Source organism: Coturnix japonica, chromosome 13, assembly GCF_001577835.2.
Source record: "Coturnix japonica isolate 7356 chromosome 13, Coturnix japonica 2.1, whole genome shotgun sequence".
NCBI lineage: Eukaryota > Metazoa > Chordata > Aves > Galliformes > Phasianidae > Coturnix > Coturnix japonica.
In genome coordinates this window covers 10994721-11014014 of record NC_029528.1, presented here as the reverse complement: position 1 = coordinate 11014014, position 19294 = coordinate 10994721, and the positions used below count along the sequence as shown (strand labels likewise).

The following is a 19294-nucleotide window of genomic DNA, read 5'->3' as shown; positions in this document are numbered from 1 at the left end:
AAAACTACTATTTTTCAACAGGGAAATCTGGCACTCAAGAGAATTTTACAGTTCCACAGCATTGCAGGGGTTGGAAGGGACCTCCAGCTTTTCACCTGGTTACCTGTCATGCAATAACCTTCTGGTGTTGTTTACATTAGGAAAAAAAAATCAACACAAAGCCTGCCACTATTATACATTAGCTGTTATCATTCAATGCCAGACAGGATTTGAATCTTTATTTCAAACAGGCTGTTCCTTATGTACCTTAGTGGATAATTCTGGCAGAGCAAGCAACATCCTACAAAGAACTAGGTCTCAGCATTTGACACAAGCGAATGAGACAAGCTCCTCACTCCCTTTAAGAAATACAAGCACGTATTACATCAAAGCAGGTGGAGACACAGCTAAATATTTAAAGATGTATCTAAATAGCCTTAGAGCTCTCAGTACTTGCTGGCTGTCTACGCTGCTTGCTGAGTCTTGATAGCACCTGTTTAGTGAACACAGCCTTCTTTAATTTGTACTGTTAAACTTATGTTTGCCTACAGGATCAGCAGCACTTACATGCCAGACAATGAGTAGTTATTCTGGGCTTTGAAAAAACTTGTCCAAATCATGAGTCAACTACACGTCTGCTGAACAGGTTTCTCACTACCAACATGGAAGACATTTGCTTCTTCGCCCCCAACTGTTTAAGTTTCTCATCCCAGTGATACTTATTTTCAGCACTGTGAATTGAAGCTATACCATGAATTGGGCTATGCAGCTCAAGGACTTCATGATAAAACAATGGGAACAGTGCCTTACAGCGTTGATTTCCCACACAAACTGCAGAACTCCCTATTAGCACTTACCTAATATTTCTCATAATCTCAGTGTGCTTTACAGACATTAAGCCAAGCTTATTTATATGCTAATATTTCAGCGTTCCCACACAAGATATTTCCTAAAAGAAGCCGGGAGCAGAGTCAGAAGACTACAAAGCAACGCTTCGACTTGTTAGCATGAAAAAGGGTTTTGGAAGTGGGTGTACAAGAAGCAGACTAATGAGACGTCTGTGCTGAGGAAAGAAGATTACAGAGAGACTATGGGTAAGCAATGTTTTGGGTGAGTCGCAAACTGGGTGTGCACATATACAACTCCCACCTGTGATGCTACCTCCTTGGAAGTAGGCTAGAGAAATGCTGTAATCTGTCCTCATTGAGAAATCAAGAATCATTACATAACTTGCAACACCTGGTGAAACTCTATCCACAGGGCAAGTGCACGCGTTCAGCTTCTTCCCAGCAGGGAACTGGTGAAACACAAGCTAGACTTGTGTTTCATAGAATAAATTTGGCTAATAGGTGTCTGCTATAGAAGTACGGTGACGTACATTAAAAAGAACTTGACTGGTGCTATGGTTAGACAGTAGAATGCATACGTCTTCCCTCAGTATACTCTATGTAAAGAAGGTCAAGGTACATTTGCTAAGTTAATACTCCAAACAGTACTGCATGGTATTTCAAAGAGCCACTCCTAGCAGGAACACAACTACAGTTTTCCAAAGGCACTTTCAGTTTCAGATGGAGAAAGCAAAGTTACTCTATGATGAACGCTGCTCTTCCCTGGAGTAATGGCATGTAAAGTTTGCAGACTCTTCTGGACTGAATGTATACTGCATGAATTCAAGGGATCGGCTTGCCTATCCAGGCAGCTTGTTCTTGTCCTCCTCACACTGTACGTGGCCCTTCCATAAAACCAAACAATCCAGTATCAAAGTTATTGTGGTTGCATTCAGTCCCCTAGAGACAGGGATTTTTCAGGGAAGCAAACTCACCTGTAACTTGTCCCCAAATGAGAGCTTGTGAATGACGTGAGTCATGTCAGGATTCTGAGGCTGCGCAGTGGCACTGTGCGTTGACACATGAAAGTTACCAGGGACCTAAAATTAGTCAAGACAAGGAAGACAGGATTTCTCATTTTATCCCTCAAGGCATCTCTATGCTTTGTGATATGAAATTGAAATGCCTAGATCCATCCAGCCTGGCAAGAGGTATCACTTAACAGTGGACAACTCCTGGTATGTTGCAGAGATGCTCTGAAATTTCTTCCTGCACTTGACCAATGCCACCAGACTGCGCACAGAGCAAAGATCTGTTACATCCCAGGAGTCAGGCTCTCATTGCTACAGCTGCTGACTAGGAAGTGATGAGTGGATCTCTCCCAGCTCTAGGATTCCTAACACTTCAGGCTATGTCTTTCTTTCCCATTAAAATACGATCCAAGTCTCTCAATCAACAATTGCTTAACATTTTACTCCCGCATCTCACATTTGTAAATGGGACCACTGCTGCAGAACATCCTAAGAAAGCTGTGCATTTTTACAGTAGTACCAATCATAATATACCTCACATTGCAGAAGATCAGTGGTTTTCTTCATATATAAAACCCATTCTTACCCACAAAGTTCTCAATATGAGATTTTCTATTTGCTTTTGGTTTTTGTTTGTAATTCAGGGAAATACAAAGCTTTGAAAAAATACAGATTTCACCTAAGGACTCAGTTCCAAGGCAGAAAATGAGCACTGGTGTCATTCTAACTGAATCACTCCAGCATGAACCCAGTTTTCAGGTCACTACCCCTACACTGGGAAGTCTTTCAACAAATCCAACTCAATCACTGTTGAAGAGGGTGCAAGACTTTTTCCCTAGGGAGAAAAGGGCTGGAAATTAAATGGTCTTGACTTGCAAAGCTTTTAAGGGCACTAAGAATCAGTCTCAGACAACAGCAGGAAAACAACTGCACATCAGGTGCCCATTGTTCTTGCTGTAGAGACTGTGGTGTCAGTGCCAAGGGAGGCCACATGCTGATTACATGTGCTTTCAGGAAAGCAAAATTAAATGACTTGATGTGCAGCACTGTACTCTGGGAACACTTTCAGGTGTGGACATGAGCTGTGTCATCCACAAGCTCAGTAAACAGGGTGGCAGTCCGCAGTAAGTACACAATGCTACCTTGTTCTCCCACTCCAGGTTTGATGCCCTGCCATGTACTACCATATGCCTAGGCTCTAATCAAACCAAGAGTTACTCCTATAACTTCACATAAGCTCTTGAAAAAGGGGTGTGTCTTTTTTATGTAAGCTAAGAGTCCCACAGAACAGTGTCCAACAGCAACGCACAGTCATGTTTCAAAGCAGGGCCATGTCCCACTCTAGATGCTGGCTCATATAGAAGCATGTAAAATACCTGCCAAGGGACTGAAGATTTTCTTTCCCCTCAGATGTGAGGGACTCAGAGAGGCCAGAAGTCCTGGTGTAAGTTCCCTCCTTCTATTCCCAGCCACTATATGAGACCACACAATTAGTGGTTTTGCACAAATGAAGCAGAAAAGGGAGTTTCTCATGCTCACATACAGCAGCATCCTGCTAAGAGTTTTTTGGAGCAGAACAGACCACGTACACCAGAAAAAGCCCCAACTGTTTTAGCACTGTGCTTTTGGGATTAGCAGAACGAGAACTACCTACCTTCGTAGAAGCCCTTTCCCAGTTTTGTGGGCTACCAGCTGCCAGTAGTTTTGGTGACTTAGAGGTGAGGAAAGAAACATCATCTTTTTAATCCCTAATCCCTTCCATGTCACAGAATCAGTAAGAGGTTCTGCCTGTTATTTTTAGATGAGATTTAACATGACCTGGGCGGGGAAGAAGGAAGTAGGATTTTGTAGCCTGTGGTACATGAGGAGGCGTGTATAAAGGGTGCGCCCTTCTTAGGACATCGGTGGGCCCCACCACTGCCTCCCCCACCCCACCTAGTCATCTCCAGCATTACATAGCAAGATTATTCAATCGTGAACACACCCATCCCAGAGAGGAGCCTCCTCCAGGCCTGGATTTCCATTCTTTGAGGCAGAGGCAAAGCATCCCTACAAAGCATGCGCACAAGCCTTGTGCGTGTACTCCAAACACCTCAGCATGGAGCCGTTCCTGTTATGCTGGCACCCTCTAGTAGGGAACATTCCTGTCATTCTGCAGCTCTTGGAACTAAACAGCACTTGGATAGAGACACTGCCAAAGACCTCTGCATAGTGAGTCACATTTTGGAGGTGCAAAAGTTGTGACAAGTGAGCACAGAAGCCATTCAGCATTCAACAGGTGTTTATACATCCCCTATAAGTTAGGATGCTGCACTCGAAGAGACATCACCGGCCACAACACAGAGCCACTCTACTACTAAGGAATGCTATCCAGGTTACCTGCTTTGGAGAATGGTAAGACTAAGCCTGATCTAACATGTCCTGTATGGCTCTAACTACACAGCCTCCTCTCCCCATATTGTTCTGCAGCACCAAGAGAATCAACTTCACCTGCTGATTAGGGACTCCCTAAATGTACTCCCTGAAGGTGAGAGACACAGATTTTCATGGTGTTTTACAAGTAGATCTTACAAGCATTTCCTGAGCCAGGCCAAACTCACTGTCATTCCTACTCACCTTGTTGATGCTGAAATGTCCCTCAAATCTACAGCCATCCCCATTATTGAGAGGTATCTTCATCGAGTTGTCTATGTGACCCACTTCATGCCTTCCCATTTCATCCTGGATGTCTAGTCCAACTACTGCATGGGAGGGATGAGAGGAGACAACAAAAAAAGTCAAGAGAGAAGAACAAAAGACTGAATAGGAAAAGTTTGCACAGTTTTACTGGAAAAAAGTCCACATCATTTTCCCTGACACCTTAGTAAAGTGTGCTAATAAAATAACATCATATGTCAAATACCTTTATACCAGAATGAACTTTGTAACCAAACTTTGCAGACTAACAGAAACATGTGTCTTATGCCCTGCCAGTTAACTTCAATTTGAACTGCATAAACAGTAAAAGTTCAGGTAGACAAGGCAGGTGATCTGTGAAAAGCCAACAACTGTCTGGTGTACTCAGTTACAAACAAAACTTGTGAGGTTTCTGGCTCCCAGACAATAAGAGGTCACTGCAAAAAGGGAAAGGACTTTGAAGAAGGTTGCAAGGGGTGTCAGCTGCTAACACGGGCTGCAGTGAGAGCACAGGGTCCAGGAAAACTGGTGGCCTGGCCTCACCTGGAATACCAAGTAACGGGATACTGGCAAAGGCTGCAGTGATGTGACATCCTGGTACAGAAGGGCCACTGCACAAATTCTGGCCTATTCAAATATGAATTAAAACAGGTAAGAGAAAGAAGGTACTCACATTCACAATGCAGATTTGGTAAACTGATGTTCAGACTCACTTCTATTTTACCTCCACTGTCTTTGTCTGGGTCATCCACATACAGCTCATTAACTCTAGAGGAAAGAAGACACAAGTGGGTCCATGCATATATCTATATATATATTTCAATGTGAAGGGTCAAAAAAAAACAAACTCCAAATAACCAGCCTCGCATGTGAAGTAAAAAAAGAAAGAAAAAGAAGAGATTGTGAAGCACAGAGCAGATAGCACAGCATGCCACAGGGCATAAGAGCCCTCACATATGATTGACCATGTCAGGTACAAAAGCTTTTTCTTCACTTCCCATCATCGGTGCTCTGTTGTTGGGTGCCAGCGTCTCCTCTTTCACTTCTCTCTTGCTTGCAACTTTCTCCCTTAGTATTTCATTTCAATCCATGAACTCTAATCAAAAGCAACAACTAAAACTGAGAAGAGGATTCAAGTCAGGAAACAGATGGGATGAAACATCCTGGACAGCAGGATCTAACACTACGCAATAGCCTCCCAAAGAGCAGTGATGTGCCAGCACTGTGGGTGCTATGAAACAGATTTCACAGAAGACAAAATAGAGATATAGAGCAAAAGGGATATAGAAGTATAAATATTTATTGTTGGCACAAACAATCCATCTGACAGCTAAAACATAAACCAAATGAACCAACACGAGCACAGCCACATGTCCTAGAGAACACGCTCCAGAAAAAAGATGCGGAGGGTACCCAGAAGCTCCATCTCTATTGAAGTCTGACACTGTTCAGTCTCAAGAAAGATTTGAGAATTTCAGCATGATAAATAATACAGGTATGGGAACTTATGTTCAAGCAAGCTGCATAAAAGAAATCATCTTTGCTACTAAGTGCTCTGTGTTATTTTTGTTTAATGCTCAAAGTGTGTGAAATCCTTTGACAAGCCCTTGCCAAAGAGTATATATGCTAATAGACAGACCAGATCAAGGGCAGTAACAAGACAGAATCAAAGCGATTCTGTCCTGGTGATACATCTCTGGACCACGGTGAACTGCCTGCCCCATGGATTCAGAAGAAACAAGTCTTCAGACTGAGAAACACACAACTGCCTATTTCTTTCTGAGGTAATTACTCACAGGTCAGTGAGGTTTGCAGACACTCATTTAAAACCAGCACAGCATTTGTCTTCAGCTTCACAGCCCTACCTTTCTCTGTTTTTAATTGGCTTGACAAGTTGCTTGCAATCATTACTCAACGTATTTTTCAAGTGATTAACAAAAATGACACAGAGGGAGAGGCGAGATTGCTCATCAGTGACCTACTTAGAAGCTTCTTGGCTGAGCCCTCTCCTTCCAGGTGGAATGTGTTAAATCTAACTATGTATTCATCACTGGCAGACTAGGTAGTGATTGGGATTAAGTCATATGTCCAAACACAGTGGTAAGGAGTACTCCATGCAGCAGAGGTGTTGCTCCTCCAAAGCACATCTCTCTCCATGCTCCTGATGAAAGGGAGCATCTGTGTCAGAGCCAGCACAGGAGGACATCAGGTTTGGCACCTCAGCTGATGCTGCCCAGTTCTTTGGAGTAAAACACTAAGAAGGTTGTATTTGCAAATTTCATGTTCTGAACAAGTCAGAGAATGGGCCCCCAGGTGTGGTGCGTGAGCAAATGCCTATAGGCCTTTTGGCAATAAGTGAGCAAGAAGTGGCTGCTGGTAGAAGTCAAAGGATAAACTGCGCACACGGAGCCTCTCGAAGCTTTTACATAGGAAGGCAATGCAGTGAGGTCACTCAATCACAGACTGGATCACTGAGGCTAAGAGAAGTAGGCCACTGTGCCCACGTCATGTGGCCCATTAGTTGCAGAGATAAGGGACACTGGCTTCCCATTTGGAGCTCCAGTCATGAAACCACTTGTTTCCAGCCTGTCTCCTGGTCAAGGCTCACGGACATTTCCTCCTCCTCTTCACCCTGCTCTTCTCCTTAACTATGTTCCCAGAAGGTTTTTTAGCAGGGGCTCAAAACCACGTTCTGCACTGGCCTGCTCTGCTACTGAGGTACATCTCATGAAGGGGACCCTGGGGCACAGTGGGAACATACCACGGGGTAAACTTGCCAAAGCAAACTTCAAAAGAAGATTCATCCTCTTTCAACAAACTGGAAATTTTACTCCCAAAATGCTTTCTGGAAATCTCACATGTGAAGGAGACACCCAGGGTCAAGGCTGCTACTTCACAGACCTCTGCCTGAACCATTGCTGTTTAAGTCAGGTCTGGTGCTCTCGTCTCAGTTACTGGCCTTCTACCCAGGGCTAGGAAAACAAACTGCACACAGCCTTCCTATAATTTCACCAGACAATCCTGGGATGTCGAGGAAAGCAGCATTTGGCACCTCCAGCAACTCCCCCTGCGAGGATAACGTCTCCAGCAGAAAAAAGAAGCTGGCTCTAACTTACTGCTGTTCGTTCTGGAATGCAAAGTATCCCATGATTAGAGCAACGGTACCTAACAGTGAATATGAGATGGTCATGAGGGAAATAAAAAATGAGGTCAGGCAGAAGGACACTAAACACAGCTGCTTCTATAGCTCTTTAGAGAGGCAGCATGTAGGGTCATACTGTAAAACTAGAGATGGTACACAACTCCTTCAAAGACCCCAAGGAAGTAGGAATTGGTATTTTACTGGTTGTTGTTAAAAGTCCATTTGAACAAAAGGGGTACAATAAAGCAGAGGTGAAGTGCAGAGCTATGAATGTGTAATAGGGCAACAGGACACTTAAAAGTGCACCTTACCCTGAGCAGGGCCTCCCATCGCTGCTTCAAGGAAACAAGGAACCCCTACGCAGCAGGAGCGGTGATCCACACAGAAAGAATCTGCTTCACTTCTAGAAAGAGCCACTTTGAAATACTTCCCATTCCTGAGTCCTGCTGCTGGGAGATAGATGCTCATCCCACTTGCTTACAAACTCATAGCATTACACAGAAAGAGTTGGCTAAGATTGCAGATCTCGCAATGGTATGCAAGACAGAATGAGAGCAGCACGAGGGCTTAGTGTTTCTTTAAGATTTTATCCAAAGACAGACAGAGCCATTCTCCATGCTTAGACACACTCCATGTGTCTCTATGACACAACAGCTTTGTTTCCCCAGAAACAAAACTTCTCATATAACTTATTCCAACCTAGCAACCCTGGCCACTAATAGATGCTTTGCACTTCCATGGCTAACAGCCCATGGTCCTGTGAGTACAAGAGGGGCTACGAGGCATCAGGCTGTTCAGTGCTTCATGCTCTGCCTGGGTGCTCTCTAAGCACATCATCCTCATTCTCTGTATTCCATGGCCTTGCCTTTGCTTCAAATTGCAAAGTTTTTCCTCCCTCTTTCACAGCAAACAGCCAGGCTCACTCCTCCCAGCCATCAGCCATAAAGATAGAAAATACAGCCACTTACTCCACAAGCTGCCTTTTACCTTATCCTCTGAATGCCAGGAGGAATTCTGCCCTCTCCAGGCCCCTAAGCCTGAGGGGAAAAATAATTACTTCTTCTTGAGGGAGTCCAAAGATTCTCTCAAGGGACTTTCTCAAGCAAATCCTCCAGGTCCTCTTGGCTCTGCTTGCCATTCCAGCTCTCATCATTCACCTTCCACAGACACAACCATCCTAAACTAAACAGCCTGTACCACCTCCTCCTCATTTGTGCCAAACAAGAGAAGGCATAATATAGGAGAAAAAACCCACTGTAACGTCATTTTCACAACTTGTGCAAAGAAACAAGAAGCAAATTCTCTGCTGTGTAACAAATTGTGCATATCTATTGCTCTGCTGCCTTCAAGCTTCTTCTCTGCCCTGCGTCTCATCAGTTCACCATTTGAAGGTCTCTGTCCCACTTTATGTCCTTGGCTTAGATGTGACGCACAGAAAACACAATGTCCTACAACGGAAGGAATTACAGCTCTCCAGGAGGCATGAAGAAGGCTTCCAAAGACATCAACGTAGATTTGAATCAGAAATTGCAAATGACATCATGACACCACCTTCCGCTTCCTGCTAACCTATACATAGACGTTAGGACAAATGGCATAACAACACAAATATATAACACCTTTTATTAGGTAATCTCCAAGTTACTACGCAAACATTAATTAAGCTTCTTAACACCTCTGAGGTAGTCAGCTAAGCATTATATCCTACAGAAAAGTGTCTGTCTCAAGGTCAGTCCATGGCAAGAGCAGGATTACAGCTCCCATTCCCCACCGACTACCAGGCCATCCTCTACCTGCTGTTTGAGTTTGCTCTACCATTTCATCTGCTTCAACCGGATGAGTCAGTGGAACTGAACCCGCACCTCCAGCTTAGTGTCTGGAATCCAGATCAGAACATACAAGTTGTAGCACCGTGCTCCCGCTGCAGACAGCTCATGCTCCGAGGCTACCATTTCTTGCAGGAGGAATGTTTATTGCACCAGGATCACCCTGTGCTGCTCACAACAGCTACAGTCTGACCCTACAAGTCATTATGAGAAATCACTATGAGACGAAGCCACAAGACACATTACAAATACCCTGGAGAGCCTAAGGGACAGAAAAGATGACAAGGTATGATAACAATTCTGCTTTACTGCAGGATCAGTCTAGGGCATGCAAACAAACCCTGTGTAATCAAGCAATATTAGTCTGAGAAGCAGCTAGCTTTGCTTCCTCCCATTTTTGATAGCCTGCACAGACAAGCTGTGCTGTGTGTAGCGCAGCTCTGGCACCAGAGCTGGACTGTGTGACGTTCACAGATCAGCAAAGATATTTTCAAGAAGATTAAAACAAGGCGATGTCCTCAGTGAATGATTTGGTCACCTTAAATGAACAGTCGATTTTGACATTGCTGGTAAGTTATGGCTATATTGAGAGCTTTTTACTGTAGATATTGTGCTTGCATAACTAACTGCAAGATGCCTTGCAGGAGGACACAGACATCCAAGCAGCAAACTTGTCACCTGAGCCGGTTCAGTGCCAGCAACTTCATTTAAAACAAACAAAAACAAGCAAAAAACAACAGTGAACAACAACGCCAGCAGAAACAGTCTGCTGCTTTCTATATAGTATGTTGTGCCAGATAAATTGTTGGTTAGCAGACACATTCATACCACAAATAGCACACTCATACCCTCCTACCCCTTCCCCTAACTGCTAATGCAATGCAGACTAGATTACTTAATTACATCTCTCCTCCTAATGGAGATACTTGGAAAACTCTTATTGATCATACAGAATATAATTCATGACCTAATTACAGCCATAAAACTGCAGAATTATCATCTTGCCAGCTATTAACTTCTGGAACTGATCTGGGTTAATTAGAAATGAGATAGGTGATCTCTACATTCCTGATTTGCAACATAACAGCGGGATGAATGAGGAAGGCTGTTAAAGGTAGGCCAAGCAAGTCCTAGCCCTCAACCTCAACCTACTGCCCGTCCTGTTCAGGAAATACCTGACACATTTAACACCTGAGCTTCACGTCTTCAGCCATTTGAGTCATTTGCTCAGTGGGACAAGTGTGTTTGATACCGTCATTTTTGCAGATGTTCCAATGTGGAGTGTGGACATCCTTTGCTTTATCTGTCTTTTACAGAAATGGGGAGTTAAATCCAAGATCTTGCTTTGTCTGTCCAGAAGTCTTCAGTCACTCTCAGTTTGGATAGAAAATACCAATCATAAACATCCTTGATTTCCAGAGTTCACCCTTCTCTTAACTGCAATGATAGGTTGTGGTTGAGCTGAGGAAGAAAAAGCTCTTCCCTCACAGTGCTTTTCCTGGAAAGGATGCAGTCCCATCTAAGAACCAAGCTCCAGCTTCTTTCACAGCTGCTCACAGCACTGCCTGCTAGGGTCCTCCAATGGATCTTTAACATGTGAAATCAGAAGTTTTCTAGCTTGTTTCTGGACTCATCTATACAGGAAGCTAGTAAGCAACAAAATAGGATGTGCACTTATAGTGTGTTACCAATGCCACATTAATTTCCTGCATGTCCACTGTAATGTGTACAGTATCTTAATCCAACTTCCTAGCTGAAGCAAGCTTCCCTGCCACAGACGTGATCTGGGTGTTCATGAGACATACCCACACACTGAGTTATGACATAGCTGTTATGCACAGTCTTCCCCACATCGATAATCTGTTTGGATTTAGTGTGCTGACTGCTATCCTCAAGATGAAGGTGTAATTTCTTGGCCTTCTGCCACCTAGACAAGCTGAGACTGCAAGCACTAAGACAACGGGTCGGTCAAGGAAAAAAGAGATTTGAAGTTGGGCAAGAGTGACCACACAGATTTCTAGTAATAACAGGAGTTTAAATTGCTACAGTCATATGAATGCAGAAGGAAGTCCAACAGTGGGGAGAAGCCAGCTAGTATTAGGAGCTAATGTAGTGCAGAGCAGATCTTATTTTCTTGTTACAACACTTGAGTTCAGCAAATCATATCAATCACTCTCTTCAAATCTAGATACCAAAGAAACCCATTGGTAAGCCAGACAGCTGATCCTGTGGGTACCACTGCTGTTGAGGTTGCTCCTTCCTTGCCCTGAAGCTGCATGTCGGTGCACACACACCACACACTATTATTGGGCGTAACAGGGCTATGAGGTAAGCACGAATTAACATCAGTGAACCTGACTTGTCTCTGATGTAAGGAACCAGACCAGGTGCTCTTGATTTCAACTCACCATCAAAAATGTGCAGCTACCCCCACGCAATCTGGCTTTGTAAAAAGTGCATGATTGCTTTAGGGGAAACATTACACAAAAACTGATGCAGTCTTATAATTCAGTTGGCAGTGGCCAAGCAGGAAAACTCACTCTGTACAAGAGCACACTCTAGTCAATCATTCAAATTCTGGCTGTGACTAGGAAATTTCAAGCTGGGAGAGTATCTTGTGCAAGAGATACAAAAGGTATAAAAGAAACTTGATACAGTTGAAGCTTGCAATAAAAGGTGATAAAATAAAACCCTTTGCGCAAAAGGAATCTTCTGCATCTTGAGAAGAGTTTGGTTCTTGGCAAACAAGGCTCAAAACATTTTTCTGAGTTAGTATCTCCATTGTTACCTGCCATCACCTGGTTTCTAATGATGGTGTACAAAGTTCCCACACTGTTTCAGACCACATACAGCTCCACACATCTGCACCCATGTGCCGAACCATGAGACTATGCTGCCTCACAATGTGGTGTCAGTAGCACATTTTAAAAGGAATCAGAAGAGGTCAGCAGCATCTCTGACCACCTCTAAAGTGCTACGGGCTTCCAAGAAGAGAAAACAATGAGTAAGAAATGGAAAGAGAAGAATGTACTTCTACTTCAGAAGTCACTGAACTGGGAAGAACCTGCTATGTGTCATTCTGAAGTATTTCCGCTGTAACGGAGCAAGCCTATTCACAAACACAGTGGGCGAACTGTTCCCAGCAAGAGAGAATTGATGACCCACAACTCATCAAAAGGAGGTTATCATGTTCAGCGAGCTATTGTGTTGGACAGTCCGTGACACAGCAGTTTCCTGCATTCACCTCTGATACTTCCATGACATCCTCCCTAAAATGTTACTGCTTTAGTGCTGGTAAACATCTCCTCCTAAAGCAGCCCCTTCTGGGAAAGACAGCTTACCAACTCTCTGAGGTTTCATCAAGAATCCTCAGTACTCACAACTCAGAGCACCTCTAAGTGTCTTCATGCATCATCTTGTTCAGAAAGTCACAATATGAAACAAGCACAAAGACGCCACAGAGAATCACAAAGCTCCTGAGAGAAGTAGGTTGATAAGGTGAGCCCAGTATTTTACATAAAAAAAAAAGCATGGAATTGAATTCAAAGAAACAGTAAGGGAGTAAGAAACGTGAGATATCATCTCTGAAAGAAAAGTGCAATCAATAGGCATAAAAATCAGCTAAAGCCAGATTGCACTATTGTCTTAAGGTTAAACATTACTCCGGGTTAAAATAATTCTTTAAGTTAAATTCTTGATCCAAGTCAGAGATGCACAAAAACAATGAAAAGGTACAGGGTGATCAGAACCAACGCAAAGCGCAGTTGGTCAAAATACAGCATAGAAGTATTGTACACTTCAGTGCTTTTGTGCTCGGCAGTGACATCTGTGGCTCTGTGGACCATCGTGCCAATCTGACTGAAGTTCCGCCCTTCCTAACTCTCCAGGAAAACTGCATCACAGCCGGGTGAGCTCACTGCCACGTCAGTAGGAGTATGGACAAGTTTTCCTAGAACCCCAAACAAAGGTACTTAGATTAATAGTTACCAAGAAAAGTTAACTTCAAGGCAGCGGGAGCGTAAGAACAGAAAAAAAACCAACGAATTGATCGATGAAAATATTCATTCTCAGTAAAATAAAAAGCTGAATGAATGACTGAGAATTTCAACTCAACCAAAAGGAATCCTCAACCATGAGAGAACTAATTGGCTAGTGAAATTACCGGCACGTTTTTCCAAGATAATGGAGGATATCTGCAAAAAAACATATATAAACATACATTCAAACAAAGGAAAACATGGTTTTACTTACATTTCAGTGGCTATGAATCCGGTGAGCTCAGACAGGAAGAGAAACAGTATGAAGAGACAGCAGCAGACAGAGACTGGAAGAGAGGAAAGTTGAGGAAAAGGTTAGTTTATATCTCTAACAAAGACACAAACTGTTTTCACGCAGGCAAATTATTCCTCCTGCAAACATACCACCCAGACGCATCTAGCAACTTTTCTGTAGAGACAATGATTCACACCAGGCCATCCAAGCAGTGACCTCAATGGCTTGCCAGCATCCTGCTGGCTATCTTAACTCTCAGCGTACCTTTTCCACTATGTTTTCCATCTTGCCACGGCTCCTGTGTTCCTCACCTTCAACACACTATGCTGGTCAACCAGCTCTCCCTCCCCTTTGACAGAAGCGCTTCTCAGCAGTACTTCTTTTGGAGCCCTTGCTCCATGTTAAAGTTTATTACACTAAAACCTGCACAACATGTGAGACAGAACTGGTACTGCAGAGGCTGCTGTGATAATGGACTAGTCTAAGCAGCGCCTCATTCTCCTCTTATTTCTCCATTTGGCAACACACTGACTCTTCAGACAAGAAAAATCTATAGCAAAGCCATTGCTAAGAACCTGGGCAAGTTCTATGCCAGTTCTAAGAAAGCCAACCTATAGTTAAAAGAAGGGAGCCAAAAGTTTCTGGTGTGTCCTTTGTTCCTCTTCATCAGAAAACTTCAAAACATTGTACAGTGATGCTCATGCAGCAGTAAGTCAGTTTCCTATACTGGAGGGACTTGAAGGAAGGAAAGAATGGCTGTGAATCTCACTGAGTAGGGGTGATTAGACACGGATGTGCCAACTCAAGGAGACGGGGTTGTATTAAGTAAAATATCCAAGTTCATCATGAATCATTACACAAAACAGTAAACCGGGAAACGGCATGACAGCAGACACAGTCTGGTTCACCCCTCAGTCCCAGCAGAGTAACAGTGACCAAGTACTCCTTGGAAATGACCATTTTACCACAGTCATTAATTAAGATTGAGAAACGCGTAAGAAAAGCCCTGTTCCTCAGCTTTACTCCACATCACCTACACAGCCTGAATATCTTTTCCTCCAGAGGCTCAAGCAACAACTGGCTGGGGAGCAATTTTAATCAAACTATTGTGCCTGTCCACAGTCCTTGGTACAGAGCATGGGAAGGAAAGTGGAGGTACTTAAGGCAAATACTGAGATAGACCCTTGAGTGACCTAAAGCCCTGCGCCTCATTCTTCAGATTAGTCAGCCTGCAGTTCTGAGGAAAGAGAAATACACAGCTTCCCCTTCTTCATCAGAGTCATTTCAAGGGTGGATTCATTCACTGACCCTCTCGGAAGTGTGAGGGATTAAAAGAGATGCCAAAAAGCCATTAAGAAGGATGAATAAAAGGGGGAAAATAAAGCCAAAGACCAGTAGGAAAATGGAAAGCCAATGGGGATATTCAGCAGAAAAGAGAAACCTCAGAAGGTCAGATAGTCATCCCCAGGTCCTGGCTGTGAAGACACAGACCACCACACTGCTGTAACCCAGCTGAGCCACAAGCACAGAGCGTCATGGGCATGGAGAAGAGAAATTCTACCAAGCATTTTTATCAACGTTGGCTTCTACATCCTCACCCTTATGTACATATCCCTTCTGATACACACCGCCATCTAGGCACATTCCTGACTTTTCCTCCCCACACTTCGATAAATGAAAGAAATGCAAACTGTTTAACAGCATACAGACCGAAGGAGTGAATCTTTGTCTATATTAAGGCATAAAATTAATAGTATTTATTGTACAATGAAGCAAACTGCTATGAAATGCAAGGATTGGGTCTTGTTACAAATGACATGTGAATCATAACTTTGATATTTCCTGATGTGTATTTAAAACTCCAGCCTCCAAACAGCACAGAGTATTTCTGGATAGCGTTACCATGTGTGCATACAAGACATGCATGCAAACTATGCACCCGCACTGACTGTTAAGCAGGAGGATTGCTACAGCAGCTGTTCGAGGTGCAGGCCTCTCTCTCAAGAAGTCAGACTGCTGCTGTCCAGATGCCAGCTGTCAGACAGCCAGGGCATGTGCCACTGCTGCCTACATAGCCAAACATGGCCAATTCGTCACCATGTTAATCAGGTCTGTTAAAACAGCCGTGTGTTGGCATCACAGACACACTGCACCAGGGTCAGAAGGCTTGTGAGGACTGGGACAGCACCTGGTGGAAGAGGGTTAACAACAGCATGACTGTCTTAGCGGCACATGAACTGGAACATTGTCTGAAAGAAGAGATTTTTACTAAGAACAAGGGATGTCTAACTACTGCCTGCCTTTCTGAGTAGTCTGTGTGTGTACTGTTCTGTGCAAACCCCACCACACTAAACTATGGGGTTCCTTTGTTCCTACTAGTTTTCAGTAGACAGAAGGGTTGCTGCACAGATCTGAAGTATCATATATGCAGTGTGTTTTCGAAATTATAAAGCCTACAGAACAGAAACCTCCAGTTGGCGACTGAATCTGCCTGCATTCCAGACTGCCTGCTCTTCTCCATCAAAATACCTCCATACTTATTTGGAGCTGCCTCTTTCCTCGCAGTTGGCCCCTTCACCCCTGTTGGTTGGAAGCAGTGCTGGTACTTACATCTTTTTTCTTTTGTAATTTGATCTATTCCTTCCTCTCTAATAAACCTCAAGATTCTAAAACAAAACAAAAAACAAACAAACCCCCAACCAAGTAAACAAAAGGCTTTTCCTCCTCCCCCCCAATACAAACACAATTGGAAGAATCCTGCTTTAATCTGCTCCTATTCCAGAAAGCACCAGAAATGATTCTGAAGTCTCAGCTGAAATCACACAGGACAGACTACAATAGCCAGATACTACAGGCTGTTTTGTATCAACCCTGTAAAGAAGAGTAGCACCTTCCCCTACCTCCAAGCCTCTATTATGGTTAACGTCTGAATTCCCTGAAGCACTTATCTCAAACTCATGAGACCTTCCCAGGCTCGAAACTGCCATGGCAATGGGCTTGTCTCCTTCATGGACTCCTACAACGCTCCAGATTACTGGCTTTCAAATTATAAGTCACAGACTTGGTCAGACAGAAAACCCATTAGGAAAGCTGCATCCAGGATCCTCACATGCAAAGCTACCACAGGTTGTTGGCTGTCTGTGTGGTTCAAAAGCTTCTATCAGCCTCTCTGCAAACACTGACAAAAAGAAGGAGAACCAGTTAGAGAAGAAAATCAAAGCCTGAGAAGCTGCAAGTAACAATAGAGAGAAATAAGTCAGCTAATAATTTTAAGTAAGAGTCACAGCCTCCAAGCCTTCCCACAACACACTTATCACTTAAGCTGTTTACTGCAGATCTGAAAGCCTAATACTGTTGGATGGCCTTTGATGGGTTTTTTTGTTTCTAAAACATTCTCTTTTGCAGGTGATTCATAACAAGACAAATTCTCAAAGGCAGCTCAGTTATAGTGTGGGAACTCTTAGTTTCCAAAACATAAGAGAAGGTAGGATCAACCAAACAAGTTCAAAGTGTTCTTTCAAAACGCTCAATCTCATATACCTCTAAATTACTGAACTGTTTTACTCAAGCTCTTTGTTCACTGTCTTAGCAAAGCAAAGAGTGAATCGAGGGAATTCAGTGGTCAGGATAACAGAGGGAGCAAGGACTCTCTGAAAGTAAATATTTACAATAACAAGCTATCTTTAAAGAAACACCGAATAGTTGAGGCTGGCAGGGACCTCTGGAGATCAACCCACCCAATGCCCCTGAAAAAAAAAGGGTCAGATGAAGCATGTTGCTCAGGGTCAGGTCTACTTGTTTTGAATATCCCAAGGTTGGAGACTCTGCATCACTAGGCTCCACCACCCTCACAGTAAGAAGCAAGGAGTTCCTTTAGCTCACAAAAAGGCTTTGCTTTGTGTCCCATTGATTCACTGCTATTGACTCAGTTCTATTTGGTGCCTGTTGTCACCAAGGGATATGACATCACTCACGTCAGCAATGACATACAAGGCTACTGACCCATCTACAAAAACGGATGAATAGAGCACAACTATATGATCAAAGGAAGTCACTGTTCAATGGAACAGGAAAGCTGCAATAGGTGCCTAATTACAGACTTGGCAGGACCAACCTGATCAATGTTTACCACTCTGCACAGTGCGCTCACTGGATATAATTGTGTGAAATTGCATTACTCAGCCCACAACCTACCTCAGGAGGAGGAAGGAAGGAAAAGAGGCTTGAGGCAAGAGATTTGTATCAGCTGAAGCCTATGCGCTGATACACAGCAGTGAGAGTGGATTGCTATCAGTGGTTTCTGACAAACTAATTATTCTCCTTTAAAAGCATGACGAATGACAATAAAATAAGATCTTTGCTCATCTACAATATCAGATGGATCCCCTAAGTACACTGTGACAGAAATACGTGTTTCCCAAACCAACCTCTCTGATGGCCACGGCACGTTGCCATCCACTCAGGTCTTCATGCAACCAGAATCCAAAACCTGGATTCCTTATTTATAGCACTTTGGTTCCTCAGATCTCTCCAGTAAATAAGAAACGTAACTGTGAACACAACAGCTATGAGCCGTTCATCACAATGAAGAGATGCCCATCAGAGACAGGCCAAAAAACTCATTCACTCTCCCAGTGTTTGGAGCAGACTCACAGCTTCTATTCCAGGGAAGACTCCAGCAAAAACTCTACAGCTACTTGAGTATCTAACAGAGTGGGTATTCCAGCTTTAGCTCTTAGGAGCTCCCTTTCACAAGAAGATCCCTTTGCTACTTTTAGATGCCCAGAGTCCAAATCCATGTAAATTCCTCCATCATTTATTGAAACCTTAGTAAGAAGAGCTGTCTTAGCAACAAAGGACATCTTTTCTAGTCTTTTATATCCCTTTTAAAATATCCTTTAAGACACATAAGCCAAAAGATCTTTAATTTTAGCTCAGGGGAATGCAAGGACAGCAAAAAGAAGTGCTACTTACTAATAGCCCCTGTGTAGGTTGGCTGTGTAAGGTCTTTTGGCACCTTCCTGTAGATGTCAAACCTGAAAGAGGAAAAGTAACAGCCATAAACCAGGTGGAATGTTTCAATACATTTCACGTCCCCACAGGGATGAACGATGCTGAAGTTTTTTCCATCCAGCTTTCCAACAACATTTTTTTTGAGTTTGCAGAAGGATATGAGAAGGAAAAGCAAAACAAAACAAAAAGTCCTTTTTCTTTTGTACAGTTATGTAACTGCTCTGCTTTCGGGCTCCAGTTTCCAAAGCAATTCCCTCCGCCTCCCTTGGCTTTGCTGCCATGGATCTTTGCAATTTGAGCTGCTACAGGTGCCAGGGAAGAAGTCATGCTGGACAAGCTTCCAGACCACCGTAAAAGGAAAAGGATACTCTACAGACTCCTGAATATAAAGGCCTGGCAAAAAAAAAACACCAGTGAGACACAACCAACATTTCAACTTGTGTTCTGTATTCCATGGCAGCCAAGGCTCACCAAAGCCAGAGCCAGAAATCATGATGTTAAGGCAAGAAACTGACCCTTGGACATTGG

At 43.4% G+C, this 19294-nt stretch overlaps 1 protein-coding gene across 1 annotated transcript in view; it reads right to left on the bottom strand.

Moving 5' to 3' along the window:
- The window catches only part of ERGIC1 (endoplasmic reticulum-golgi intermediate compartment 1), a 49677-nt gene that overhangs the window by 13059 nt on the left and 17324 nt on the right, over positions 1 to 19294 (bottom strand). The window contains exons 2-6 of the mRNA XM_015876083.1: positions 18728 to 18789; positions 13733 to 13805; positions 5187 to 5281; positions 4454 to 4578; positions 1802 to 1906 (exon numbers count right to left, since the gene is read on the bottom strand). Of these exons, the coding sequence (XP_015731569.1) occupies positions 1802 to 1906; positions 4454 to 4578; positions 5187 to 5281; positions 13733 to 13805; positions 18728 to 18789 (460 nt within the window). The remainder of the gene's footprint in view (positions 1 to 1801; positions 1907 to 4453; positions 4579 to 5186; positions 5282 to 13732; positions 13806 to 18727; positions 18790 to 19294) is intronic.